Raw genomic sequence first — 27,803 nt, forward strand, 5'->3', positions numbered from 1 at the left:
TAAAGTCATCCACACAATTAATAATTGTGTGAGTGGCTTTTAAAAAGTATGTTTGGAGTGTGAGGGGATGTGCGCTTTAACCCTGCTTCAGTCCTGATCCATATTACACTCCTATGCCTTCTGTTTGCATTGGGCGGTGGGGGGACTCCCATTCATTCTAGTGGGAGCCCCCCCCCCAACACAAGTAGTTTCAAGGGCCGCAATCTGGATCAGGACCGCTGTGCATGGGTGGAGGCAAAGAGCTGAAGTTCTCACAGCCCCACTCCAGGGTTCAATCAGGGCGATGGGAGGCTGCACCTGAAATTTCTTTTTTAAAGAAGCCATTCACACGATTGCTAAATTATGTGAATGACATTACATCTAGTCTGGCCCTCAGCTTAACCTACGTCAGTGATTAAAGTGTCTCTCTGAGCTGTATAAAGGAAGGGAGGGGAACAAATGTAAGGACTAAATATTCCCCCTCATTACAACTGACCTGTTCTTTGTATCTGCTGACAGTTATATCAATCAGTGATCATGCCACTCTTTCCAAGTACTGCAAAGACCAGAAGATTGGACTTGTGGTGGTTGGTCCAGAAGTCCCACTTGCTGCTGGTATGTCTGACAGAAATCGTGAAAATATTTTGTTTATGCAGGTTGCTGTCTTCTATTTAATTTATTAATGGACTGATTTTAAATAACTGTGGGAAATCTAGCAAACACTTATCACTTCTTTATGCTGATAGGCGAGTGTCTAAACTGCACATGTTTGTTGATGTACATGTACTACAGAACTTCTGTTCTATAAAACTATAACATAATAATGGAGGTGTTAGAATGTTATAGCTATTAGTTAAAAGGTACTTCTTGGCCTTCCTGATTGGCTAATAGTTCAAAGATCCTGGCTTGCTTGGATGATGATGATGATATTGCTATTCATTTGCCCAATACTGGGCCTCAAGGTGGCCTTACAAAATTTAAAACATATACATTTTAAAACCTATGAAAAGAAATATACAGAAGTTAAAATATATTAAATATATTACAATATTAAAACATTAAACATTTAAATTACATGACAATTTTAAAAGTCCTTAGCATAGAAGGAGGTCCAGATTATTCGCCAAAGGCCTTCCAGAACAAAGACATTTTTGCCTACTTTTGAAAGCCCATCAAGGAGGGAGCCAGTCTAGCTTCCCTGGGAAGAAAGTTCCAGAGCATTGGAGCAGCCACCGAGAAAGCCCTCTCCCATGTTCCAACCAGGCGCGCCTGTGAAAATGGTGGGACTGAAAGAAAGGCCTCTGCAGAAGATCTCAAAGCACAAGGAGAATATGGTCTTTCAGATAACCTGGACCCGAGCCATAAAGGGCTTTATAGGTCAGAACCAGCATTTTGAATTGTGCCTGGAAACAGACTGGAAGCCAGCAGAGCTGTTTTAACAGGGGAGTTGTATGCTCCCTGTCAACAATCTGGCTGCAGCTCTTGGAACCAGGAGTTTCCAAACACTCTTTAAAGGCAGCCCCACGTAGAGTGCATTACAGTAATCCAATCGGGATGTAACTAAGGCATGTGTTGCCATGACCAGGTCCGACATCTCTAGGAATGGGCGCTGCTGGTGCACTAGCTTTAACTGCAGATACACACATGGCCACTGCCAAAACCTGAGCATCCAGGCTCAGGGCTGAATCCAGAAGTACACCCAAACTGCACACCTGTGTCTTCAGGGGGAGTGTAACCCCATCCAGCACAAGCTGAATCCCTATTCCCTGATTGCCTTTCAACTGACCAGGAGCACCTCTGTCTTGTCTGGATTAAGTTTCAATTTGTTTGCCCTCATCCAATCCATTACGGCCAACAGACACCGGTTTAGCACAGAAACCGCTTCCTTGGAATTGGGTAGAAAGAAGTAGTAGAGTTGGGTGTCATCAGTGTACTGGTAGCACCACACCCCAAAACTCTGGATAACCTCTCCCAATGGTTTCATGTAAATGTTAAATAGCATGGGGGACAAAACAACCCTGAGGGACTCCACAGGCCAACGGCCAAGGACTCGAACAGGAGTCCCCCAGCACCACCTTCTGGGTCCGCCCCTTCAGGAGGGAATAGAGCCACTGTAAAACAGTGGCTCCAAGTCCCATCCCAGCAAGGCGGCCCAGAAGGATACCATGGTTGATGGTATCGAATGGCGCTGAGAGGTCCAGCAGAACCAACTGGGACACAGACACCCTGTCCAGTTCCTGGTGTAGGTCATCCACCAAGGCAACCAAAGCTGTTTCTGTCCCATAACCAGGCCTGAAGCCAGATTGAAATGGATCTAGATAATCCATCTCATGCAGGAATCCCTGGAGTTGGGAGGCCACCACATGCTCCAATACCTTTAGAATCCTTAGTCTTATACAATTCTTGGCCCTTCCTCACTACTCCCACCCTATTTGTCTATGGCTTTGAAATGGGTATTCCAGATGATAGCCAAAAAATTGATAAAAGTGAGTAAGGGCTCAGAGTTCCAGCTCCTAGTTTCTGCCTTTACCAACAGCCATAGATATCAATCATCTCTGTAAACCTCATCCCAGGTCACAGTGCAAGGGGGGATGAGTCACAGAACATGTTGGAATTAGGAATTACAAGTGGGACATGCAACAAAATGTTGCAGTGTGGGGTGCTTTTATTCAGGGTTCCAAGCAGCCAGTCATCTCACGATAGTTCACTCCACTCCCCACCACCCTGGCTTTTTTGTGGTGTTTCCTCCGTCCAACTATCAGCCATCATTCCATGCCCATAGAGCATGCTTGGTCTTCACCGGACTGTTTTTAATCTTTTTCTCACACTTCCCCCTTAGGATTCTTCCCACCACCACCATAAAGTTATACTTCTTCAAACCTTTGGGCTTTCCCAAGCTTGCAGATACTTCCTTCATGTATGTGGGTGGTGGATACATTAAGGATTGGCTCTGGGAGAATTGAGTTTGCTATGAGTGTATGTGGTTATATTTCATCTAACTATTTTGAGAGCCTATGTAACTTCAAGATGCATTTGTTGCTAGGAATTGTCGATGACTTGACAGCTGCTGGTGTGAGATGTTTTGGTCCTACGGCGAAGGCAGCTCAGCTAGAGTCCAGCAAGAGCTTCTCCAAAGCCTTTCTGGACCGTCATGGCATCCCAACTGCGAGATGGAAAGCTTTCACGAATGCACAAGAAGCTTGCGCCTTTATTACCAGGTACAGCATTCTTTCAGAACTTGAAGAATGGTTATATTAATTTTGTTCCATCTTCCCTGAATTTGCATCTTGAGCTTGGAGTTTTCATGGAATCCTGCTTACTCTTTCTTTCTTTTTCTTTTTACCCCAAGTGCAACTTTCCCTGCCTTAGTTGTAAAAGCAAGTGGTCTGGCTGCTGGAAAAGGTGTGATTGTGGCTACAAACAAAGGAGAGGCATGCAAAGCTGTACATGAAATAATGCAAGTGAGTTGAAAATGTGCAAGCATTGAAAATGTATAAATGACTTTTATTGCCCTGTATTTAAAGTAACTGTGGTCAGAAATACAGTAGCATATTTAAAGAGCAGAACATCTATGCTACAATTTAAAATCCATTTCAGACTGGGTTTAAATGTCATGTATTCTCCAAATTGTCTGAGGAACTGTCATTTCTGGGAATTCTTATAGAAATACGGAATTGTAGCTAACTGTGTTCTCTGCTGGCAGAATACATTTCTCCTCTTCCCTGCAGCCACCCACATACACACCCACCCACCCCTTGAATCTGCTCTGGAGGATTAGGAGACCCCCTGGAGCAGATCTGGGGAGTACATGGAATAGGTGGAGTGGTCAGCAAGTCGTGACCCTAAGAATGTAAAGACTCGGATGGCTCATATTTATATTGAACAATATGAAGCATTCTAACTGATTGCTCATTTTACTCCTCAAATTGTTTTCTGGGAGCCTAATATTGGGCAAATCGGGAGTAGTGATGCAATCCTAGACTCCGTCAGTAGAGAGTCAATTCCATTGAATGCACTGGGACCTGCTTCTGAGTGAACGTCGCTTAGGAATACGGTATCATTTTGATTCTGAGTAGCTCCCCTGAGAGTAAGCAACCTTGAACAGAGCGGGACTTCCTTCTGAGTACACAGGCATAGGACTGAGCAGGACCAATAACCATGTTTGCCAGGGATGATGGGGGATGTAGTCCAATGCATCTGGAGGACACCAGGTTGAGAAAGTCTGCTTTAAAGGGTGTCTACTCCATTCCTCAGAACTAAAAACAGTAGCTCTCATCTGAGCAAGTTCTAATTTGGAACATGAAATGAATGAAAAATTATGAAAAGCACCTCAGGTACTTTCGCAGCTGATTTGGCTAATGTCAGCATTTTAAAAATGGGAACAGTTTGAGAAAGCAAAGGAAACGGCCTCTGCTGTTGTTTGGGTTTCCAAAGTAGATGATTGAGAACATGTTTGAAAGCATTTCCTCCGTCTTCCCTGTTGGGCAGATTCCACATATTGGAAAAGTGTGATAAATGAAAAATCTGCAGATGGTATATGGTATTTGTGTATATTTTGAATGTAGGACAAAACGTTTGGAGCAGCTGGAGAAACTGTCGTTGTTGAGGAACTTCTAGAAGGAGAAGAGGTTTCTGTAAGTATATAACTTATAATGGATGGGAGCCAATGTGAATGGAAGAAGCTTCCGTTCATGGAAGCTTTTTCCATTTATGGAACAACTACGCTGGATCTGACCTAATGTCTATAATGCAATGCATTTAGCAGAACCAGTCGAAGGTGGTCATTTTTATGACTTGCTTATATCAGTGGAAGAATTCAGCACATGCTTAACTCTTCCCTCCTCAAAGCAATAGGACTTCATGTCACCTTTGGCTGCATCATGTCCATTCTCATTAATAGTTACAAATTTTAATCCCTAAGCACTTAGAAATTGCTAATTGGCAACAACAACTATTGTACTATTCCGAGCTCTTCGTACGCTGTTGACAGAATAAAATATTCTGTTCAGGTAACCAAAATAAAATATTGCTTTATAATGGGTGTGGGCAGGCTGCATGTGGCCCTTAGAGGCCCCCAGAGAGTTGCTCAGCGTCGCCACTGCCCCATCCCCAATCCCCGCCCCCCGGGGAACCACCACTAGGAAAGAGGGGATGGAGGGTTGACTTTCCCATTTTCTTCCGCAGCACTATTAAAGTGTTAGAAATTATATTGGCATTTTGTGTCCTTTCCACAGCTTCTAATGTAATTCATATAAGAGGTGTCTGCTCTGTTTCCAGAGATTTCCTTTTGTTCAGACTGAGTAAAAATAGAATACCTGTGTTTGTTTGTTGTTATGAGCAGGGTTCTATGCATAATGAAGGGCTTAATAATAGTCAGTTTTATAAGCCTGGAAACCAAAGCAATTTCCATTGTTACTCAGCGTGGCTCCATCATTTATCTGTTTTTGTTACAGTGCTTATGCTTCACAGATGGTGTCACTGTTGCCCCCATGCCACCCGCCCAGGACCACAAACGGTTAATGGATGGAGATCAGGGCCCAAATACTGGCGGCATGGGTGCCTATTCCCCAGCACCTCAGGTAAAACGCATGTTGTACGATGTTTCTTTGCTGAAGCTTATTTCTAAAGAGCGCTTGTCATGAGAATGAAAGTAATAGAAAAACCAATTCTTGCCTTCCTGCCTTGAGCTTATTGAACATATACAGCTGCCTTATATTGAGTTAGATCACTGGTCCATCTAGACCAGCATCATCTGTTCTACTGACTGGCATCAGGTCTCAGACACAAGGATGCCTTGTATTGAGCCTGGGAATGTTGGGAGTGGGGCTGTGGCTCAGTCAAACAACACCTGCTTTGCATGCAGAAGGTCCCAGGTTTGATCCCGGCATCTCCAGTTAGGGCTGGAAAAATGCCTGCCTGAAACCCTGGAGAGCCGCTGCCAGTCAGTGTTGACAGTACTGTGCTAGATGGACTCATGGTTTGACCCAATATAAGGGAGCTTCCTATGTTCCTGTGCTTGTTAAATATGCGCTGTCTTACTGAGCTATAGACCCTTCCCTGAACAGTTTCCTCCCATAATGTTGCCCAGGGGTTCTTCTAAATGATGCAGAATAGGAAAGCAATTTGGACATAATGCCTTGCATGCTTACAAGTGCTGCTTTTTGTAACATTTTAACATTTTATTAGCTGTCCAAGGATCTACTTCTGAAAATCAGAAATTCTGTTCTCCAGAAAACAATTGATGGTATGAGAAAAGAGGGTATTTCTTACATAGGTAAGTGGTGTGTGTGTGTGTGTGTGTGTGTGTGTGTGTGTGTGTGTGTGTGTGTGTTCACTTTGGCAACTTGCAGCCGTCTCAGTGTTTTGGCCTGCAACTCCCATCATCCCTCACCGTTGGCTGTGCTGGCTAAGACTGATGGGTATTGTAGGCCAAAACATCTGGAGGGGCACAACTTGCCCCCCATCCCTGACCTAAAATTTTCTAAGCGCTGAACAAAGGTGCAAAATAAAGTATAGTCCCTGCCCAAAAACTTTCAAACTAATAGACACAATATAAAAGGGAAAGGGCAGGAAAATGAGCAGTTATGTATTCAGTTACATAAATGTTACATGATCCCCAAATCATTCCAGGCAGGACAGTTGCAGGGCCTGTGCTCTCCCACCTCTTCCTCTGCTGGAACCAGGTGGACATTATCAGTGCATTCTTCATGTCTGTTGACCTACAGCTTCATATGCCGTGGTTCTGCATGGCTACAGCTGTAGCTGCTGTAGGACTCCACCCACTTTTCCCTATGGCCCAGCTGATTAGTGATCTCGCTGGGGGACAGGAGAGCTACAAGTCTCAAACCCCAGCAATCCTGCTTCTGAGATCGCAGTTCTGCCACCAGTAGCAGCAGCAAAGAAAGTGATATCTCGCTGGCGATTGTTGGGGGATGAGAGAGGTGCTTGCCTCCAAGCCACCCCTTCCCCAGCAATCCTAACCTCCCAGCAGGCAAGGAGAGGAGGCTTTAAGCCTCCCCATCCCTTCACACTTAAATGGGGTGTGTGAGAGAGAGTGTATGTATTTGTGTGTGCACACAGATGAGCAGCCCCTGGCCCCTCCATCTGACACCGGATGCAGTCCTTGGGGCCGAAAATGTTGTGTGCCCCTGCTCTCGGGGAAAGCAAGAGCTGTAGTGATAAACAGCCTATTATAAGCTGTTATGCTCTGATATCCTGAAAGACATGAAGGGAGATAGATCTAGCAAGCTCACGTTTTTGGTCCTGATTAGCTCCAGCTGCCTTTGCTTTGCAACATCTCTTTTTAAAGCATTCAGCAGTGGGAACAGATTATAGAATGTATGTCTAATATAAAACACACAGCCAAACATGTATATGCTATGTAAGTTAATCAGCCTGCTATTTGCAAATGACTGCACTCCAAAACTTGTGAATACAATTAAGTGTGAACCAAGTTTTTGTGGTCCACAGTTGTGGACCATAGCCTCTGTATACTTGTCTCTAGATAGTGGAGACGTTTTTAATTAATGCAACATTCTTGTAAATGAATTTAAAATATATGTTTTTTTCATTCACATATGTTCTCAGTATATTGTGTCTTTTCAATACAGGTGTGCTCTATGCTGGGTTAATGTTAACCAAAGATGGACCAAAAGTCTTAGAATTCAACTGTAGGTTTGGTGATCCTGAATGTCAGGTGAGAGACACCAGCGGTGCCTTCCTTTGCATGTTGGCTCAGGAGTGAATCCTACCATGTTTAGTGGGGATTACTGGCAAGTAATTAAAAAGAATTGCTGGCTCAGTCATCACAATGACCTGGTGCACACTTAACAACAACCCATATGTTCTCCAGCCCAGGGATTGTCGCAAGTGAGCAAGTGTATCCTCCTGCTATTGCACAATTGCAAGCATTTAAGCATTTTTGTTTACAGAACTTTACACGTCAGTGGAGCTTACAGAAGGAGCTGACCTGTCCTTTTCTGGGGTGTTTCCATTTGGTTTTGGGGCTGCTTTCGGAAGCACTAGCTCCTGTTGTGTTAGCAGTTCCGGGCACATTGAAATGAGCAGAGGTGCAGTTGCAGCATTGGATATTGCCCTGTGAAAGCACAGCAGTCTTACTATTTAGAGAGAGTTTAAAAATGAAGGTTGGTCTATGCATCCCATGGAAGAGTTAGCATAATCCAATGCATGCAGGCACAGGGAAAAGAAAAAAAGGCTTATTAAATACAGAAACATGAAATAAAGCTGACATATGAAGACAAGTTCACTGCACTGCAATGTGAACCACAATAAATACCATGCCACACAACAGTGGCCCTAAACTTCATCCATTGTGACCAAAAATGTTGGCATAAATGTGATGTATTGCCGTAATGTGAACTTTGATAACTAAGCAAATCATAGCTAAATCATAGCTAAATCATAGCCATGATTTAGAGCAGGGCTCCCCAACCCCTGGTCCGTGGACCGGTCCAGGTCCGTGGCCTGTTAGGAACCGGGCCGTGTGGGTGAGCTGCTTTCACCCACCCACCCCTACCCCAGCGTACCTGGGTGTGGGGTGCCATCTCGCCTGCCCAGCCAAAGTGAAGCTAGGACGCTGGGGTGGGGGGTGGGGGCTTTGGAACAGCGCACCCAACCGGAAGCCGCTCTGGGGGAGTGACTTCTGGGCACGCTGTTCTGAAGCCGCCGCCCCACGCCAGCATCCTGGCTTTGCTTCAGCTGGGCACCCATCCAGCCGAAGCAAAGCCACGCCCACCCCACTCCAGCATCTCTGAGAGCCGCTGTGGGAGAACGGCTTCCGGGTGCAGTGGCGGGGGTGGGGAGGCTGCCGCAGCTCTGCTCCTCCCTCTCGGGAGCCAGGTGGGCATGACCCTGGCTGCCGCCGCCGCTTGCAGGCAGGAGCGGGCCTTGCATGTGGATGGGCTGGAGGCACATGGCGCCGTCGGCACTCCAAATGCGGAGCAGGTTGCAGCTTGGTCTGGTGCTTGGTGGGAGGAGGAGGGAGGGAGGGAGGGTGGCTGCAGCTGGCAAGGAAAGAGGCGGCCCACCCCTTGGCGCCTCCCTAACCCCTCCACCACCACCACCACCCCGGTCTGTGGAAAAATTGTCTTCCACGAAACCGGTCCCTGGTGCCAAAAAGGTTGGGGACCACTGATTTAGAGGGTCAATCAAATGAGCAATGCTTCTTTACTGGAAATCAGCACAGGAAGATCCTATGATCTTCAGCACTGTCCTATCTGATCTATTAACAATATATTAAAAGTCCAGTGTGTTGACCTCTTTGTCTTAAAGCCAATTAATTCTACACAATTCAATAGAATATGTGCTTAGGTCTCATACATAATATTAGTATACATTGAGATGTTCATTTTAGTCTCTCGCGATCTCCACTGTATTTCACTGGGAGTTAATTTCCTAATTTTGTTATTAAATGACAGCTGCCACCACATCTCTTAAGTCTTGTCTATATTTCTTTAGGTAATTCTCCCGCTACTTAAGAGTGACCTTTATGATGTTCTACAAGCAACTATTGATCGAAAGCTATCTTCCCACATGCCTGTTTGGTTTGAAGACTGTGCCGCAGTGACTGTGGTCATGGCTAGTGAAGGCTATCCAGGAAGCTATGCCAAGGGTTTGGAAATAACAGGTAGGAAACTTACGCAGAGAACCTGAATGCATAGAATATGATGTGTTTTCACTATCATATGATTGGTCAATCATGTGACAGTGGAAGCATAGCATCTTCCAATCAATCTCTTTGAGCTTGACTAGCTCAAATCAAAATAAAAAAGGGCTGAACCAATGGAGAGTTTTCTTTTGTTCCCCGAAGCGATCACTTCCACTTTCTGTCATAATACAAAGAGGACTAGTGACTTTCACTTGTGCAAGAGGAGATTGAATTGATTGTTCCATAGTCAAAAAGTGGTTTTATTTTAAATTAATAGAAATTTCCATTTGCATAATACGATGTGAATTCCCAGAAATCTCTTTGAATTCTTTGGGGGTTACACCTTGTACAACCTGGTGCCCTCCAGATGTTTTGGGCTACAACTCCTCATAGCCATTGGCCATGCTGACTGGGGTTGATGGGTGCTCTAGTCCAAACCATCTTTAGAGAAATAGGTTGCCTAACCCTGCTTTAGTAAATGTATTTTTAGGATTGCAGCCTTGCAACACAATCCTATTCAGGTCTGCTCAGAAACAAATCTCATTTAGGTCAATAGAATCATAGAATAGTAGAGTTGGAAGGGGCCTATAAGGCCATCAAGTCCAGCCTCCTGCTCAATGCAGGAATCCACCTTCAAGCATCCTTGACAGCTGGTTGTCCATCTGCCTCTTGAAGGCCTCTAGTGTGGGAGAGCCCACAACCTCCCTAGGTAACTGGTTCAATTGTCGTACTGCTCTAACAGTCAGGAAGTTTTTCCTGATGCCAGCCAGAATCTGGCTTCTATGATTCTATGTATTGCATTTTATCTCGCCCTTCCTCCAAGAAATACAGAGCTTCCTAGGGAGGTTGTGGGCTCTCCCACACTAGAGGCATTCAAGAGGCGGCTGGACAACCATCTGTCAGGGATGCTTTAGGATGGATTCCTGCATTGAGCAGGGGGTTGGACTCGATGGCCTTGTAGGCCCCTTCCAACTCTGCTATTCTATGATTCTATGATTCATGGATGATTCTTCGCCTCACTCCCCTTTTATCCTCTCAACAAACCTGCAAGATAGGTTAGGCTGAGAGACAGTGACTGGCAATCTGACCTGGACCACTGCACTACACAGGCTCGCCTACAGAGCAGTTGTCTTATGGCTCTATTTTCTGTGTAATTTCCCAGTGCAAAAAGTGTGGCCACTCACTGACCTAAACTGTATGCATCTTTAAAATCATCACATGGTGAATTCCACCTTATTGAAATACAGGAAGGAATAATGGCAACTTTAAAATACAGATAGACTAGCCATCTGGTGATCAGGTTATGCTCTTGCCCTGCAGTAATCTTCATATCTAGGATGGGGCTGGGGAACCTCAGCCTGGGTGCTGGTGGTTCTAATCCATCCCTCCTGATGTTCCAGTTTCGACCTCTGGGTGTCCCCATACGCCATGCCCCCTTCCACTGGCCCTATCTCCTTTCCTCAAACTACCACTGATTGGTGGCTTTTGAGCTCTTTCTCCCCCATTCTAAAAGATTGAAATGCCTCGCCAAAGGCCTAGTTATTGGCAGTAAGAGCTTTAAGCTAAATTGTGCTGGTATTTTTGGTACTGTTGCCCACATCCCTGTTGCTTTTGGCCCCGCCCACCACTGGAATTCGGGCCCCTCCGAGAGCGTCTCCAAAACTGAATTCGGGTTGAAAGAGATTGCCATCCCCCTGGTCTAGGAAGGAAGATAAGGTGGAAGGGTGTGAGGATGTCTGCATGTGAAAACCTTGGCTATTGGGCGATATAGAAATTTAATAAATAAAACAAAACAAAAAATAAATGTGGGGTGTGCTTTTGGTCTGTTTTTTGTAGGAATGCCAGCCGGTGAAACTATGTGGTTTCTGCACCCTCCACAAGGCCTAAATTTATCCCGCATAATCAATAGAAAGACATGCATAATAGAGAGTATGGCGAAACTCATCCATACCATTTCATCAAATGTAGTTTGCTTCCTCTGAGCAGTCAGTCACACTACAGTATTTAATTTAAGTTATTTAAAACCTTTCTTGGCTGCCTTTCAAGGCAGAAGTCCTCACAAGGCGTCTTACAACAATAAAATACATAAAAACAGTTAAAATATTAAAAGCAATAAAAATATAATCACAATAAAATAGACAACAATAAAACCAGCAAGAACAACAATAGCAATAACAGTACTCATCATGGGAACGGTAAAAGAAAATGTTTTTAAGGCCTTCTTAAAAGCCTGCAAGGATGGTGCATGGCGGACCCCTGATGGAAATTTGTTCCAGAGGTTTGGAGCCACTGCAGAGAAGGCCCTCTCCCATGTGGACACTCACCTAATTGCTTTCACAGGTGGGCAAATGAGAAGGGCCTCTCTTTTTGATCTTAAAATGTGGGCAGGCTGATATGGGTGAAGGTTGTCCTTCAAGTAAGTAGGTCCCAAACCATTTAGGGCTTTAAAGGTCAAAACCAGCACTTTGAATTGTGCTCAGAAACAAACCGGTAACTAGTGTAACTGTTATAGTATCGGGTACGGAGAAAATGTGATTTCACAGACGTTTTAGAAAGATGGATTCATACACTCTTAAGTAAGCTTTTACTGGTTTGACTTAGTACCTTTTTGTTTTATTAAGGGACCGTTTGGGGGCGGGGGGGGTCATAGGATTTTTCAGTTTTCTGGCTCCAACCTCAGAGACAGCACTCCAAAGCCGGAGCCAGGAAACTGTACTTCCTGCCCCTTCGCCTTCACGGCCAGGGCAGAGTGAACTGCCTCTTCTCCTTGTAAAATCAAGCACAGACAGGGAGAAAGAGGGTGTTCCTGGGGGTGAGGAGGAGAAGAGGGTGCGGAAACTGCTTTAGACAGCTTTCTTAGTGATGTGGGGCTTCCCCATCCCACTCTGAAGCTGCCCAGGTAGACGCTCAAAATCGAGCTTCTAACAACTACTGCAGGGTGGATGGAGCATGGAGGGTAGGATCCCATCTGTCCTCCATCCACCCTGCATTGGATATTCACACATCCACAAGTTTAGGGGCTTATGAGTGCCCAGGTATGTAAGTAATTGCTAGGTTACCCAATCGATGCATGGCGAAGGTTTTGAAATAACTGGGTTTTTTAACATTTATATTGCTACCTTTGTAACAGGGTTTTCTCAGGCTAAAGACCTAGGCTTGGAGGTGTTCCATGCTGGCACAGCCATGAAGGATGGCAAAATAGTGACCAGCGGAGGCCGAGTCCTCACCGTGACAGCTGTCAAGAAGGACCTTGTGTCTGCACTGGAAGAAGCCAACAAAGGAGTGGTAGTCATTCGGTTCCAAGGGGCCATTTATAGAAAGGATATTGGTTATCGAGCTATTGCTTTCCTTAAACAATCCAGGTATCTATCCGAAGGCAAAGTGGAAGACTGATTGAAGTCATTATGTAATGTTCTTCATGAGTCACGTCTTCTGTTTAACTTTAAATAAACAGAAGACATGATTCATGCAAACTGTTACATAACCATTGTATGTTTAGTATAATGTCTATAAACTTCGCAATAGCCTCATATAAACATTCTTAACAGATATGCTTGTGTATAATCTCAACAACAGAGTGCAAGGATTAGGTATGCTTTGGGTAATGAATAAGTCTTCCTGAAGACTTTAAAAACATGGATAAGCAAGCATAGGATGCTGACATGTATTTTTCCATGTATACTTACAAAATATTCATATCACAGTGTTACACCAGTTTATCTGTACTGGCTTGCCCACATGGAACTCTGGGAATTGTATTTGTGTTAGAAGGTTAAGACTCTCAGAGAGAGAATTCTTAGTATCTTCTCCAAACAAGGCTGGTGGGAGTCCAATTCTGCTAGGAAACAGGATGCACAAGGAGATCCATCCCCATGCGCCCTGGTGCACAGCACAATCAGGAGGGGAGGGGAGGTTTAAGCTTCCCCATCCCTGCATAATGAGATGGGGGGGGGGAGAAAAGTTGCTGTGCATTATAATTGCTGTGGTAGGGGGGAGTGTGTGTGCATGCATTTGGAGGGATGGTGCATATCCCCTTACTCAGGAGTAGGCAAAAAGAATACCTTCAGATGTTTGAGACTTCTGCTCCCAGTGCTCATGACCATTGGCCAGTACAGATAAATAATCTGGAGAGCTACCATCTGCCCACCTCTGCCGTCACCCAACCACCTCATGTGGCCTTCAGGAGCCAAAGGGTTGCCCACCCATGATTTAGTATTGGACCAGTGTGGAATACCACCTGAATCTCACTTTTATTAAGCTTTCACTCTCCCAAAAATAAGTGGTAAAGAACATTGTTTGCATTTCCATTTAATTTTAAAATAGTATTGCAAGAAGCAGGCTTATCAGATATGGGAATTCTTTAGGGTTTGTCCACATATAGCTTTTTGCTGGCTTTGTGTGCAGCTTTTAACTACATCCCTCTTAGAATATAGAGCTATATAAAAGCCCTAATATTGCACCTCTTCTGGTAGATAAAAATGTACCAACACATAATCCACTTGTACCTGTAGAGGCTATTCCTGTAAACATTAAGTAGTGGAAAGACATTTGTACTGGTATAACTGCATTAGTTTCTACCTTGAACTAACACAACTGCACTAACAAAATTATCCATTAATCCAAATATTTCTGTCAGTACAAGAACTGGAAGCAGGCAAGCTCTTGCTGGTTTTGACAGGTGCCTCTTGATCTAGACAAGAGCGTCTTTTGACCAAAGCCACCAAATATTAACCATTAAAATGAAATTACCTTCTGACAATGTAGTGCGCTGTAATGCATTATAGACTGTTAGTATAAAGCTAACTTTGCTGAAAAGCATATGACATCAAGCCTTAGTACATTGTACTACTAATCTTATGTACATACAATAAAGTTACTAAAAATGGCATAGTATCTAGTTTTATTTCTCCTGAATGTCTAGTATTTGATCATTTATTGGGTAAAGGATGTAAATCTGTGTAGTGTGCTGTATGCCATGAGGTCAAATTTGTTTTCAAATATGTATTAAAATATTGTCTATTTTTATGGGTAAAATTCAGTGCTGCCCAACTGGACTTCCACATGTGCAATAGGAGTTTCCACGTCTCTCTTCTTCCCTATAGCCCTGCACAGCCCCCACTCCCCATCTGCTCAAGAGTTTCCTCCAACCTCTGCAGCAGATTTTGAGGGTGGGAAGTGGCTGCAGGAGGGAAGAAGAATTGCTTCCCTCTCGCTTCTGCTGACGCATGCCTCTGTTGGCAGGAGGGGTTAATTGCATACAACTTTACACTTGTAGAAGTTCTAAGGGCCAAACGACACATTCTTCTGAGGACCACGGTGTACATTGGAATCAATGCAGACATTTTTTTTTCTTTTTTTAATAACCCTTCCCTCGTGGTGGAGATTGGAATTTCAGGATGAAAATGAGGGGCAGGGAGCTTAAATCACCATGGTCCTGATGGAATTGGGGCCCTGCATGCTTACACTTGGGTAAATAAGCCTATCATGCATAACTCTGCTAATCTTGATTTGAAGCACTGTTTCAGCCCTCAGCCAAAATAGTTATAATGAATTTGAATGTATGGCTGGAGAGTAGGGGTAAGAACCAGCGTATTCAAGTACATGTTGGCAAAGTTGAAATGTTTGTGCATTCTGATGAAACAGGTACTACAGGTCACAGCAGAACTAAAAATACCTAGACTTATGTTGACAACACATAGTGGATGTGGAGTGATGACTGCCACCAAGGCCTTATACTAAACATATTGTATCGAGGGCATAAATTAGTATTTGCTTCTGGGGCAGCCTACCCCAACCTAGTGTACTCCAGATGTGTTGGTCCTCAGCATAGCTTGCTGGGGTTATTATGGGAGTTGTAATCGAACACATCTGGAGGGACCAGGTTGTTCTAAGGCCTTTGCGAAGACTTAAGAGAGGTGTTAAGAGACCTCATCTTCCATAGGACTAACCTATGGAAAATAAGGTTAGAGGCAGCCTAGTTCTCAGATGATTTGCCCTGGACTGAAATAATACTTAGACAACAAATATAAAGATTTTAGTTACATATCTTTGACAGATGTGTGTATTAGACTATATACTTTTTAAAAATGTATTTGGTTTTATTTCATTTTAAATCCTACTGCTATTATTCTAAGAGAGCCCCCCCCCCCATTATCCTTGTGTGAAAGAGTCAGTATGATCCATTTGACAGAAGCTGGACTTCAACCTGGTAGTCATGTGTTAAAATTCCAGCCAAACCATTGATGGTTTGGATAGCGATCACTTCTCTCCACATGAGGGCACATTCTAGCACTCCATGCACTCAGCAGCACACTGTAGCTGTACTACACAGCTGGGGATGGGGAAAGTGGGGAGCCAGGCTTCAGCGCTTGCACTGGTCTTCATTTGGATGGGCAGGGGCCTAGTTCCAGTTGAGGCACCGCACACACCAGGAGCACAGGGAACATAAGCACTGGCACAGAGCTACCTACCTCTGGAATCAGGCCCATCAGAACACTGCCTCAGTTCACCATCTGAAAAACATGTTTTTTAAATCAAAATCATTTTATTTTTATTTTTGCACTGCTGCTCAGTTATACTTTGGTTTTTGTCTTTATTTTATACTATTGTTTTAAACATTTAAATTCTATTTTATCCTGTTGTATTTTATGGTTTAAATTGTTGTGAACTACTCAGAGAGCTTCACCTATTGGGTGGCATAGAAATGTAATAGATAAACCAGGACTCTTACCTGTGCTTGTTGAAGGCACAGAAGCAGGGTGAGTTCAAAAGTTGACAGTTGAGATCCCAGTTAATTGTTACAACCGAATAACTGGCACTGGAAAATACTGCTGCTGATAGATCATACGTATGGTTGAATTGATAACTGGCTATTCTGCCTTTTTAGAGGCCTGACTTATAAAGACAGTGGTGTAGATATTGCAGCTGGTAACACCTTGGTTCAGAAAATTAAACCTTTAGCAGCAGCCACATCCAGGCCAGGTAAGATAAAAGCTTGATTGTTTTTAATTAACATGCTTGTGTAGCGCTCATTCACTCACTTACCTCATTAATATTCTGTGATAATATATAATGTACAGCTACTGTGTTTGTGTCTTGCATTGGTGAGCCAGTGTGGTGTAGTGGCTAAAGTGTAGGACTGGGAGTTGGGAGATCCAGATTCTAGTCCTCACCCAGCCATGGAAACCCACTGGGTGACTTTGGGCCAGTCACAGACTCTCAACCCAACCTACCTCACAAGGTTGTTGTTGTGAGGATAAAATGGAGAGGAGGATGAGGATTATGTACACTGCCTTGGGTTCCTTAGAGGAAAAAAGGCGGGATATAAATGCAATAATAAATAAAATTGGGAACTCATGGTTCAGCATCCAGATTGGCCACTATGCTGAGTTTTCTGAATATTGGAGTTGTGCTACAAACTCATCTTAAATGAAATAAATTCCATTTGGCATATTTTATCCTTTAACTCATTTCAACATAAAGATTTCTTTTGCAAGGGTAAATACAAGATTGACAGAGCAGTCTTTTACTTTGGGGTACTCAGAGGTAGGTCCCATTGAGTTCAACGGGGTTGCTCCCAGGTAAGGAAGTACAGCAGCTGCAATCCTAAGCACACTTGCTATGGAGTCAACCTCATGGAACATCGTGGGACCGGATTGCACCGTAAACCAAAGAAAAGTGATGTAGAATAGGAGGAGGGGCAGGCTCTTCCCTCACCTTCGCTGTTAGTTCCAGCTGACTACCTATAGAATAGTACCACTATTGGCATCTGCAATCCCGAGGGAGAAACTTGTCCTCTTCGCCAGCCCATTGTATCATATTTTCTGAGGTATTATTTCACAATCTCAGGATGGGGGAAACAAGCCAGAGGAGAAGTTTGATAAATAATTCTGCAGGATCCCCCCAAAGCACCTGTTAACAAGCCCTTTTTTCTGATTGGTAGGCTGCAATGCTGAGCTTGGAGGATTTGCTGGCCTTTTTGACTTGAAGGAAGCTGGATATAAAGATCCAATTTTAGTATCTGGAACTGATGGTGTTGGAACAAAGCTCAAGGTAAGGAGAAGGAGGGGATTGAATGCATTTCTTTGCAAGCCTTATCTTGACAACTGATATTTTACGTGGTAATTGAATGTTTAGTTTCACATCACATTTATAATTTTGGTATGGGAAAGGGACTATCGCTCAGTAGTAGAGCATGGAGAAGTTCCTAGGCTCAATCCCCGGCAACTCCATTTAGAAGGATCAAGTAGCTCTGGGTTCTCCAGCCTGGTGCCCACGGTCAAGTCTCTTGCTTCCCGCCACTCCTGATTTTTATTTTATTTAAGATATTTTAATTATTTAAAATAAACACGGTGAGGCTTCAAAGCGAAGTGTTGCCCTCCAGCACCTTCCTTATTTGGGGTTCAAAATAGTGTTTTGGAGTTTAGACCCCTCCCCCACACCTCTGCCTTTTCTTTTTAGTCTGCCCCACTACCTATCTCTTAGCCATTGGTTGTTCAGTATTGTTTGCAAATTTCTGAAATTCTGTTCAGTATTCTTTGCTGACAATTCTTCCGCCTGCCTAATAGATAGGACAGGGGTTGACAACCTAGTGACTTACATGTATTGTGGATTGCAACCCTGCCTAATTTGTGACCATTGGCCATGTTGGCTGGGGCTTACACGGGTTACAGTCCAAAACATCTGGAGGGCAGCCAGTTGCCTACCTAAGGGAAAGAATCCCAAAGTCCAATGATGTCACATCTTGGTGTGGTTCATACAGCAAAAATCTTAGAGAACAGTGTGCCTTGTAAGGGAGAGCATAGGGCAGCTTTCCCCAACCTCCAGGTGCCCTGGACTAGAACTCCAAGCATTCCTGGACAGGGCTCATGGGACTTGAAGTCCAAAACATCTGGGGTGGGAGCACCAAGTTGGGGAAAGCTGATACAGGGATATGGTTATATTGGATTTGGTAAGTAAATAATTGCCAATATATTTGGGGGGAAATGTCCAAGAGCATAACCCATCATCTGTGCCTCTTTCTCAAGCCACATTGACAAGAAAGAGAGTTGCAGAGTGTACCTCAGCGTCTCCCACAGTTAAGTGACCTGCCTGCTTTCCACTGCAATTGGGTAGGCAAGTCTCTCAGATATTGTACCCAAGACATGTCAGGCTCTGAAATTATTTTCCCAATTCTCATTACAGATTGCCCAGCTGTGCAAAAAGCACAACACGATCGGCCAGGACTTGGTCGCCATGTGTGTCAACGACATCCTAGCTCAGGGAGCTGAGCCCCTCTTTTTCCTTGACTATTTTGCCTGTGGAAAGCTGGATGTGGCGATGGCGCAGGCAATCGTAGCTGGAGTAGCTGAGGCGTGTAAATTGGCAGGATGTGCTCTCCTTGGTAGGAACGATCCCTCATTTCTTCTTTGGCATGAGAAATTTCTCATCACGGTTAGACGAAAAACGGGTTATTTTGTTGAAGGTGGTGCATGGAGTTGCATCTATGCAAGTACGAATCTGCTCTAGTACGAATCCACATTGGATTTGCAATGGGTTGTCACAGTGTGCACTGTGTTGAGAGTGGGAGGAGCTTAAAATGGGGATCGTCTGAAGGAGAGTGAGGGTGGCAGCCTAGACTGTCTCCCTGTCCTTCCCCTCCAGGATGCAGCTTTTCTCTGTGTGGGAAGTTATTATACATGGGGGGAGCATTCAAACACATGATCCCCTATTGGAAGTCTGAACTGGTCTAGTCCAGAAAAGGTTACAGCACGTGGCTCTCCTGGTGACGTAACTTGAGGGTCTTGCCCTTTCCTTTTGTGAGAGGCTGTCTCCTTCTCAAAACTTCCCCTCAAAGTACAGCTGCTCTTTCACTCTTCTGACCATTCCTCTTGGAACTCCTTTGCTCATTACTTCAACCAGCTTCCCCAACCTGGGGCCCTCCTGATGTGTTGGACTATAGCTCTCATCATCCATGGCTTGGGAATGTTGGGAGTTGTAGTGCAATAAATCAGAAAGTCTGGCTTAAAAAGTTTCTTTCTTGTCATTGATAGGTTGCTTTCTTCTCCGTATCAGAACAGTCAGAACTGGAAAATTAGACCTGGAAAATTTGAATCATTTTTTTTTAATAGCATGACTCAAAACGTGCCATTTCTTAAAGGGCAAAAAGCTTTTCTGACAGGCTGGGCTTGCTATACTTCCATGCATATAAGACTCCAGGAGTTCGGATTTCTCCAATGGCCACCACTGCTTTGGCTAAGGGGAGACATGATAGAGGTCTACAAAATTATGCATGGTATGGAGACTTTTTTCTCCCTCTCTCAAAATACTAGAACCCGGGGGTCATCCCATGAAGCTGATTGGTGGGAGATTCAGGACAAATAAAAGGAAGTACTTCTTCACACAGCGCATAGTTAAATTATGGAACTCACTACCACAAGAAGTAGTGATGGCCACCAATTTGGATGGCTTTAAAAGGAGGTTGGATAAATTCCTGGAGGCAAAGGCAATCAATGGCTACTAGCCCTAATGGTTGTGTGCTATCTCCAGTATTCGAGGTAGTGTGCACCAGATGCTGGGCAACATGGGTGGGAGGGTGCTGTTGCACCATGTCCTGCTTTGTTGGTCACTGGTTGGCCACTGTGCGAACAGAGTTCTGGACTAGAGAGAAACTTGGTCTGACCCAGCATGGCTGTTCTTATGTTCTCACAATGTCTTTCTCTGTCCCTGTCCTGCCTCAGGAGGAGAAACTGCTGAAATGCCTGGCATGTATCCACCTGGGGAGTATGACCTGGCTGGCTTCGCTGTTGGCGCTGTAGAACGAGGACAGATGCTTCCCCAGCTTGACAGAATTGTTGATGGGGATGTGATTATTGGAATTGCTTCCTCGGGCGTTCACAGCAACGGGTTTAGCCTTGTGAGGAAGATCGTCGAAAAGTCCTCTTTGGATTTTTCCTCTCCTTCAGTGGGCGGCTCTGGTGACCAGACATTAGGTAAGGTCTGTCAATACAATCTCCTCCTCTTCTCAGTACAGTATGAGGATGAATTCTGGGTCCTCCTCTGTTCACACTTACTGGAATATTTCCTTTGGGGGTTTGCTCTAAAAGGAGGTCTGCAGCTAAGGAAAGAGGGGTAGGTGCAAATACTGGAACACTTTTAACTCTTCCTTCTGTATATATGCTGATGTGATATTTGTGCTTCAGTAGCCCTTGTCGTGCGTTATTCGTGTGAAGGGGCCGCCACACAATTAGAGAAAGTGGGACCCCACTGCTGTCTCTGCCCCAATCTGGTGTGACGTCTCCCCAGTCCTGTCTCTGACATTCACATGTTAGCTGTGGATGTTTGTAGAGGGAAAGCCTATGTGCACAGACCTCTATGCAACCTGTTCAGGGTTCCAGCTCCCACGGAAGCTTATGCGCATAGCCTTTCTCTCTGTAGATGTCCATGCATTGAGTGTAGAGATCAGGGGCAGCACTGGGGAAAACACACCACAGTGCATTGCAGCCCCACTTTCCCCCAATGGTGTGGAGCCATGAATTAAGCTGTGAAAGAGGCTCAACAATATCCACGTTACGCCTCCTTGCTCTATTTCGCCCCGGTGTGTATTTCTGTCTTGTAGTAATTGTTTGCCTGTTTCTGTTCGCAGGTGAGCAATTGCTTACTCCGACGAAAATCTACAGCAAAGTTCTTATGCCGGTCCTTCGTTCAGGTCACGTGAAGGCATATGCTCACATCACTGGCGGAGGGCTGCTGGAAAACATCCCACGCGTACTCCCAGCATCATTTGGTGTAGTTCTAGGTAAGAAAGACCTGGCAATGGGTAACAGCTAGGCCAAAGCTGCAAATATGGTATAAGATTTCCTGATTTTTTATAAGTAACCTTTTCCTCTTTATAGTACTGTTTTCTCTCTCCCCTCTACCCCACTGGTGCTGCTAGGACTAGGCTGAAGCAGCTTGAGACCTGCTGGACTCTCTCCTGCAGCGGCCTCAACAGGAAAGTAGCTGGCACAGATGTCTGGAGTGGCGGTGACCACCTGTCTTATGCCTCACCCTGACAAATTCTCAGAGTGAGACATAAGGCAGGTGGCCACTCTGAAAAGCCTCTTTAGTTTATTTAATATGTATATATTTACATATGAGAATGAAGCACACTTTATATTAAAAAAATAACCAACTTTAAAAAATGTGTTTATTAGATTGTTTTAGTTTAATTGAGAAGTTTTAAAATCAATTAATTGGTTAAAGGTTTCAACCCTAACTGAAATGGGTTGTATCCACTGGTGTCTATCTGCTAATTGAAGAATGAGAGAGGTCCTTGTGCATCCCTCAGATCTCCAGAGGATTGGGGGACCCTCCGAGGCAGATTGGAAGTGCTTTTCGGGGTGCAGCAGTGGAGGAGAGGAAAGGAAAGTCCTGTTGCTAATGCTGTAATTGGGTTGATAATTTTTCCATTTGTAAAGTGCATTCAAGCCCCCACCGTCCCGAGACATTTGAGTACCATACTTGTGTGTGCCTATTTTCTCTGCTGTAAAATGTTTGTCAAAAGACAACTCTGGTTATTTTCAGATGCCTTGAGTTGGAAGATGCCAGACATCTTTTCCTGGCTTCAAAGAGAGGGAAACCTATCAGAAGAGGAAATGGCTCGAACATTTAATTGCGGGATCGGTGCAATCTTAGTGGTGCAGAAAGAACTGTCTGGGCAGGTTCTGAAGGACATCCAGAGGCATGAAGAGGCATGGTTGATTGGGAAGGTTGTACGCCATCAAGCAGGTGACTATACTGAGGCTTCTTGACGATTACGCATAATGTGGTGATGGTGCCATAGCCATGTTGACCCAGCTGTCTTGAAATCTGTAATTGGCCAATATTTATTTATTTATTTATTGCATTTTTATATCGCCCAATAGCCGAAGCTCCCTGGGCAGTTCACAAAAAAATACAGCACATAGCTGTGCTTTGAAGGGCAGTAGATTCCCTCATGTCTTAAACCCTGCTTATATCATAAATCCATCCATATTCTCTCTAGTCCTAGGTATATCTCATTTTAAAAAGACGGTATTCAAAGCACGACATGATAAATTCAGGATAAACAGTAGAACTATAAAAGCTGTTTGGCCTGATATAAAGCTGCGTAGAAACATGGCTGATTCCTTCTTTGGAGGTTTTCAAGAAGTTGTTTGACTAGCAGGTGTCGCTCAGAGATAGGTATAAAACATCTTGACTTAGAGCAAGGGGTCAAGCTGGATGAGCCTTTGAGTCCCTTCCAATTCAGCAAAATAAAGCCACAGTGTATCCCCATGTTTTAGATGCACCATTGGAAAAGTGAGAAAGTTGGGAATCTGGTAATTTATCTTACATTCACAGTACAGTCTGAGCGATTATTTTATTACTGTTTGTTTCCAACTAATCTTTCTTCTCTGTATTAAAGGGTCTGCCCATGTTAAAGTCAATAACTTGCTTCAAGCCTTACAAGCGAACCGGTTACAGTCCTCCGACAGACAACAGAGCAAAACCCAACCAAGCAAAACAAGGGTGGCCGTCCTCATCTCTGGAACAGGTGAGATTCCTGTATTCTCCACTCCAAGAAATTTAAAAAAGGAACTTTGGGGTATCTTGTGGGGAATCAAGTCTGGTCATTTTATGGACAACCTTAAAGTAGGTTGGTCAAACCCAACAGGAAAAATATTTCCTGATTCTAAATTTATGCGATAATCATGATAATACTTAAAAGAACATAAGAAGAGCCAAACCAGATCTAGTCCAACATTCTGTTTTCACTGTGTCCAACTGGATGCCTATGGGGAGCCCACAAGGAGGACATGAGTGCAGTAGCACCCTCCCACTTGTACAGCTGGTACTGAAAAGCAGAAGTACGTGATCAGTCACCCCTCTGCCTAAACACAAAATGCAAACGCTGTCTTTTGCAAACAAACAAGCAGAGGTCCCATCATTTCCATGTGCAATTTTCAGGGTCAGGAGTTTGTGGGGGAGAGAGAGGACATTTAAAAATATTCTTATCTGAAGTGCAGCAGAATCTAACAGATTTTTAGCAGCAGGTTGCTTTGAGGAGGAGGTTTTTGCAATTATTTGTGAAATCTGTACCCATCGACACAAGCTCTATGGAACCCAAATGCAAAGCATTTGAGAAAAGGCACTTGTTTAGAATTAGAGTGGTGTGAACATGAAGGAGAAAGAAGAACGCTCTGAACTCAACAACGGAGAATGAAGAACTGTTGAATCGTGTTAAGTGTGGGAAAGAAGGAAATAATTAATAGTTTGGTTTAAATGTTTGGAATATGCTGCAAAATCTTCTTTTGCCATCAAACTAGAAACACTGAGGTTGTAATCCTATACACACTTACCTAAGAGTAGGATTGGACTGCATGTGATTTTTTTTTAAAAAAAAACCCAGGATATATTTTGTCATGGATGGATACACTTTTGAAGGTCACTGTTGGTTTTCTGTAGGTTGGATTCATTAATAAAGTGATGCTACTTTTAGAAAGCTTTTCAAAACATTTAAGAGTATCATTTATTGTTTTGGACTCTTCAGGTACAAATCTGGAAGCTCTAATAACCAGCACAAAGAAGCCAATTAGCTCTGCACAAATAGTGCTTGTCATTTCTAACAAAGCTGGTGTTGAAGGGTTACAAAAAGCTGAAAGAGCTGGCATTCCTACAAAAGTAAGTAAACATTCAGCGGTTTATCATATTTAACCTAACAGTTATTGCTGTGTGCAATAAATGAGAAACAGCACTGTTCAAAGACAGTCCTGCACGTCTTAGCTAAAGTTAATGGTCTAACATTGCTTAGCATAGAATCAAACTTCAAGGTCTTCATGTCCATGGCTCAGGAGTCTAGAATATACTTCTGGGGCTATTTCAGATATGAGTCTGGGGTCTTTTAGGGGTCTTCTTGTAAATTACCCCAAAACCCTCACTCAAGCCACCCCATTCCAGATCAAATCATTCATATTTCACATGAAGTAGCCTTGTTCTTGCACTATAATTTAACCCTTAACAAGATTAACAAGCACCATACTCTATTTTAGGGCTCAGACATTATAAAGAATATGTGCAATATAACAGTTCTAAACTTTTCTCATTGTTACATTATTTCTTACATGATATGCCAATAATTCTCTTTAGCTGAGGTCAGTTGAGAAATTTATTTATTTATTATATTTCTATACTGCTCAATAGCCAGAGCTATCACACCAAACCATGCTTTAGGAAGTTTGATGATGGTTTGGCATGATGTCTGAGTTGACAGATAACAGTTTACAATCAGTGGGCAAACCAAAATCAGAAACTAGTTTAAAGTGGGTTTGCATACTATGGATTGTGCTGGCTGTGGTTTGGCTTGATAACTGAAATCAACACATAGATCAGATTTATTGTGTCTTAGCAAATTGCTAAGTTACAGCCGTTAGCTAATCATCTCTGGGGTCCTCTGCATCTTAGAAACAGAAGTGGTCAGATAGAACACACACTCAGAAAAGCAGTTCAAAACCATGCCTGTTCTGTTCATTTGGAAGCTCAAGCCATGCTTTTGGGTCTAAACAATGAATAGAGCAAACCACAATTGGCGTTATGACTGCTTCTTTCATCGTGGGTAAAAAAAAATTACAACCATAGTTAATATCAATTATACACACACACACACCCTAAGCTCCATGGGTTTCAATGGGATTTAAGCCTTCTGAACCTCTGTATATCAGGCTGGTATATAGTTATCAAGGGTAAGTTTGTTAATAAGTTGAGTTTTCTAATTTTTAAATTCCATAAAACAATGTAAGGCTTTACAGCCAGGATGGGGAACCTGTGGCCCTCTAGATGCTGTTGGACTCCAGTACCCATCATTCCTGATTATTAGTATGCTGGTTGGGGCTGATGAGACTGGAGTCCAACAGCAACTGGAGGGCCATAGGTTTCCCACTGTGCTTTACAGCGACGGAAACAATCTAGGAGACTGATTTATCAATTTCATTTGTACCCTGCCTTCTACCAAAAATGGTACTCAAGGTAGCTTACAATCACTGATAAAAGCAACAATAAACATTTTTTTTTAAAAAAAAAAAAGGTAACACAACGGCAACAGAATAAAAACAGCCTCCAGCTCAACAGTTTTGCTTACACACCAAAGGCCTGCTTTGCCGGTGGGCAGAAGGACAGCAAAGAGGGAGCAAACCTAGCTTCCCTCAGTACAGGGTCCCACAGCTGGGGAGCAGCCACCGAGAAGCGCCTCTTTCCCGTTGCCACCAAATGTGCCCCTGAAGGTTGCAATCCCAAAAGAAGGGACTAAATTTGGCTTGTACAAATGCAATTATTGTCCGCTGGTTCATTCTCTCCGCCACCATGAGTGTACTAGGTGGCCTTGGGGCAAGCCCGTCTGTCTCATCCTTAATGTCCCATCTGCAATATGGGTATAAATACAGCTCCACTTTATGCAGTAGTAAGGATGGTTGAGAAGAATGTATGTGAAACGATTTGAACAAGTGAAAGAATAAATTCTTAGATAGGCCTCCACATATCTGGTCACCAGGGGTAAGTGCCCTTCCCCTTCTGGAGAGCCCTGGCTGTGACTATCCCTGGCCCAGCTCTTCCTATTAACTCCTGCTTAACCTTCTTCAAGGCCAGCAGCCAAAGCTCATTATCGATGATGATAAATTGGGCATAGTCCAACATATCTGGAGGGCACGGAATTGGGAAAAGCTGGACTAAATGAACCCCATCATATATTGTTTTTCTACCCTGTCTTTGGCTTCTTAGGTAATTGACCATAAGCTGTTCAGCAGTCGTACGGAGTTTGACAGTGCAGTTGATAAAGTCCTTGAAGAGTTCTCCACTGAACTGATCTGCCTTGCGGGATTTATGCGGATCTTATCTGGCCCTTTTGTCCGAAAGTGGGATGGTAAATGCATCTGAATGTACTGGATATAAACTAGAAATGTTGACGTAATTAAATGCTGTATTTAGCATATGAAGCAGTTTGGTAGTATAGTCGCTTTTAATGAGGCAAATTTTGTTTTAATTTCCTAGTTTTAAAACAATGCAGTATTTCCTACAGGTTTTGGGGGATAGTCATACATTTCCTGCAGATTTTCCCCCCAAATGAAAACAGCATTGCTTCATCTTTTTAGCAAACCAGCTATCCCTGTGATTGTTGATTCCACAGTGCAGTGCTAAACTATTTTCTGATCATTTGTTCCCAAGTTGTAATGAAACAACATTAATGACTGTTGTGGTTGTATGATTTGAAGACAAAACACCTTTTTATTAACTCTCCAACTAAGTTGATGTACTGAACAAACCTGATTATTTCCTGGGGATGTCTTAGAGTGAGTGACCCCCATCTTGACTTTTTGTAACAAAAAGCAGCCTGAATTCCACCCCCATCCCACACAATTGTTTGAAGGGCGTTATAGCCAAATTCTACTTTTGTTTTCCACCCCAGAATTCATTGGCTGGTGACAAAACATATTGGACAAAGTGTACCGTCAGAAATCTCACAAACACTATTGAAGACGTAGAGGGTGTTGAGATTCCATCCCCAAAGATGTTGAATTATCTTAGGTTGTATACAGTGGAGGCTGGTGGCTCCAATCTCAGTGGGGCATTGAATCCGCTCCAGGTTTCAGTCAGAATTCTAAAGGAGCAATCCAAGTTCTGACTGATACCAGGAACAGATTCACCACCCAACTGACATTGGCGCCACGAGCCTTCAGTGGTTGTATGTGGCAACCAGTTCTGTCAAGGGCTGCAGTCTCTCGGGGTAATCTGCTTGGGGCTACCTGCCACCAGCAGACTGGGCCAAAGTCAGCTGTGGGTGAGGCTAAAACCAAAAGTGGACAGGGCCACCATTTTTCTCTCTGTCTGCCGCTTCTTTTTCTCTCTCTCTTCTGATACCCCATTCTTTCTTTCTCTCTGTCGCTTTCCCTCCTCACCCAGCAGGCTGCGAGGAGAGGGACAGATTGCTGTTGTCAGATATTTTTTGAAGTTAGGCTGAGGTCTGCATGGATGTGGCCCCAGGGCCTCAGACTGCCTTCCCTTGAAGTACAACTTCTGTGAAGGATGTGAGGAGAGGTTATGGCAATAATATTGGTCCATGTTTGCCATTTGCAATTTTTGTCTTTAAGGGGAGCACTACATAGTCCAAGAAGGCATGGGAGTCTTAAAC

General features: G+C 43.8%; 1 protein-coding gene across 2 annotated transcripts in view; it reads left to right on the forward strand.

The window, feature by feature from the left end:
* The window catches only part of GART (phosphoribosylglycinamide formyltransferase, phosphoribosylglycinamide synthetase, phosphoribosylaminoimidazole synthetase), a 48,237-nt gene that overhangs the window by 16,188 nt on the left and 4,246 nt on the right, over positions 1 to 27,803 (forward strand). For both annotated transcript variants that reach the window (XM_063126682.1, XM_063126681.1), the window contains exons 3-20: positions 499 to 594; positions 3,023 to 3,197; positions 3,329 to 3,440; positions 4,545 to 4,613; positions 5,433 to 5,558; positions 6,166 to 6,253; positions 7,590 to 7,675; positions 9,457 to 9,625; positions 12,777 to 13,008; positions 16,533 to 16,627; positions 17,589 to 17,698; positions 18,830 to 19,028; positions 20,365 to 20,616; positions 21,270 to 21,422; positions 22,190 to 22,393; positions 23,052 to 23,180; positions 24,177 to 24,307; positions 26,396 to 26,537. In XM_063126682.1, the coding sequence (XP_062982752.1) occupies positions 499 to 594; positions 3,023 to 3,197; positions 3,329 to 3,440; positions 4,545 to 4,613; positions 5,433 to 5,558; positions 6,166 to 6,253; positions 7,590 to 7,675; positions 9,457 to 9,625; positions 12,777 to 13,008; positions 16,533 to 16,627; positions 17,589 to 17,698; positions 18,830 to 19,028; positions 20,365 to 20,616; positions 21,270 to 21,422; positions 22,190 to 22,393; positions 23,052 to 23,180; positions 24,177 to 24,307; positions 26,396 to 26,537 (2,568 nt within the window). The remainder of the gene's footprint in view (positions 1 to 498; positions 595 to 3,022; positions 3,198 to 3,328; positions 3,441 to 4,544; positions 4,614 to 5,432; positions 5,559 to 6,165; positions 6,254 to 7,589; positions 7,676 to 9,456; positions 9,626 to 12,776; positions 13,009 to 16,532; positions 16,628 to 17,588; positions 17,699 to 18,829; positions 19,029 to 20,364; positions 20,617 to 21,269; positions 21,423 to 22,189; positions 22,394 to 23,051; positions 23,181 to 24,176; positions 24,308 to 26,395; positions 26,538 to 27,803) is intronic.

This window comes from Elgaria multicarinata, chromosome 5 (genome assembly GCF_023053635.1).
Source record: "Elgaria multicarinata webbii isolate HBS135686 ecotype San Diego chromosome 5, rElgMul1.1.pri, whole genome shotgun sequence".
In the NCBI taxonomy this organism is placed as follows: Eukaryota; Metazoa; Chordata; class Lepidosauria; order Squamata; family Anguidae; genus Elgaria; species Elgaria multicarinata.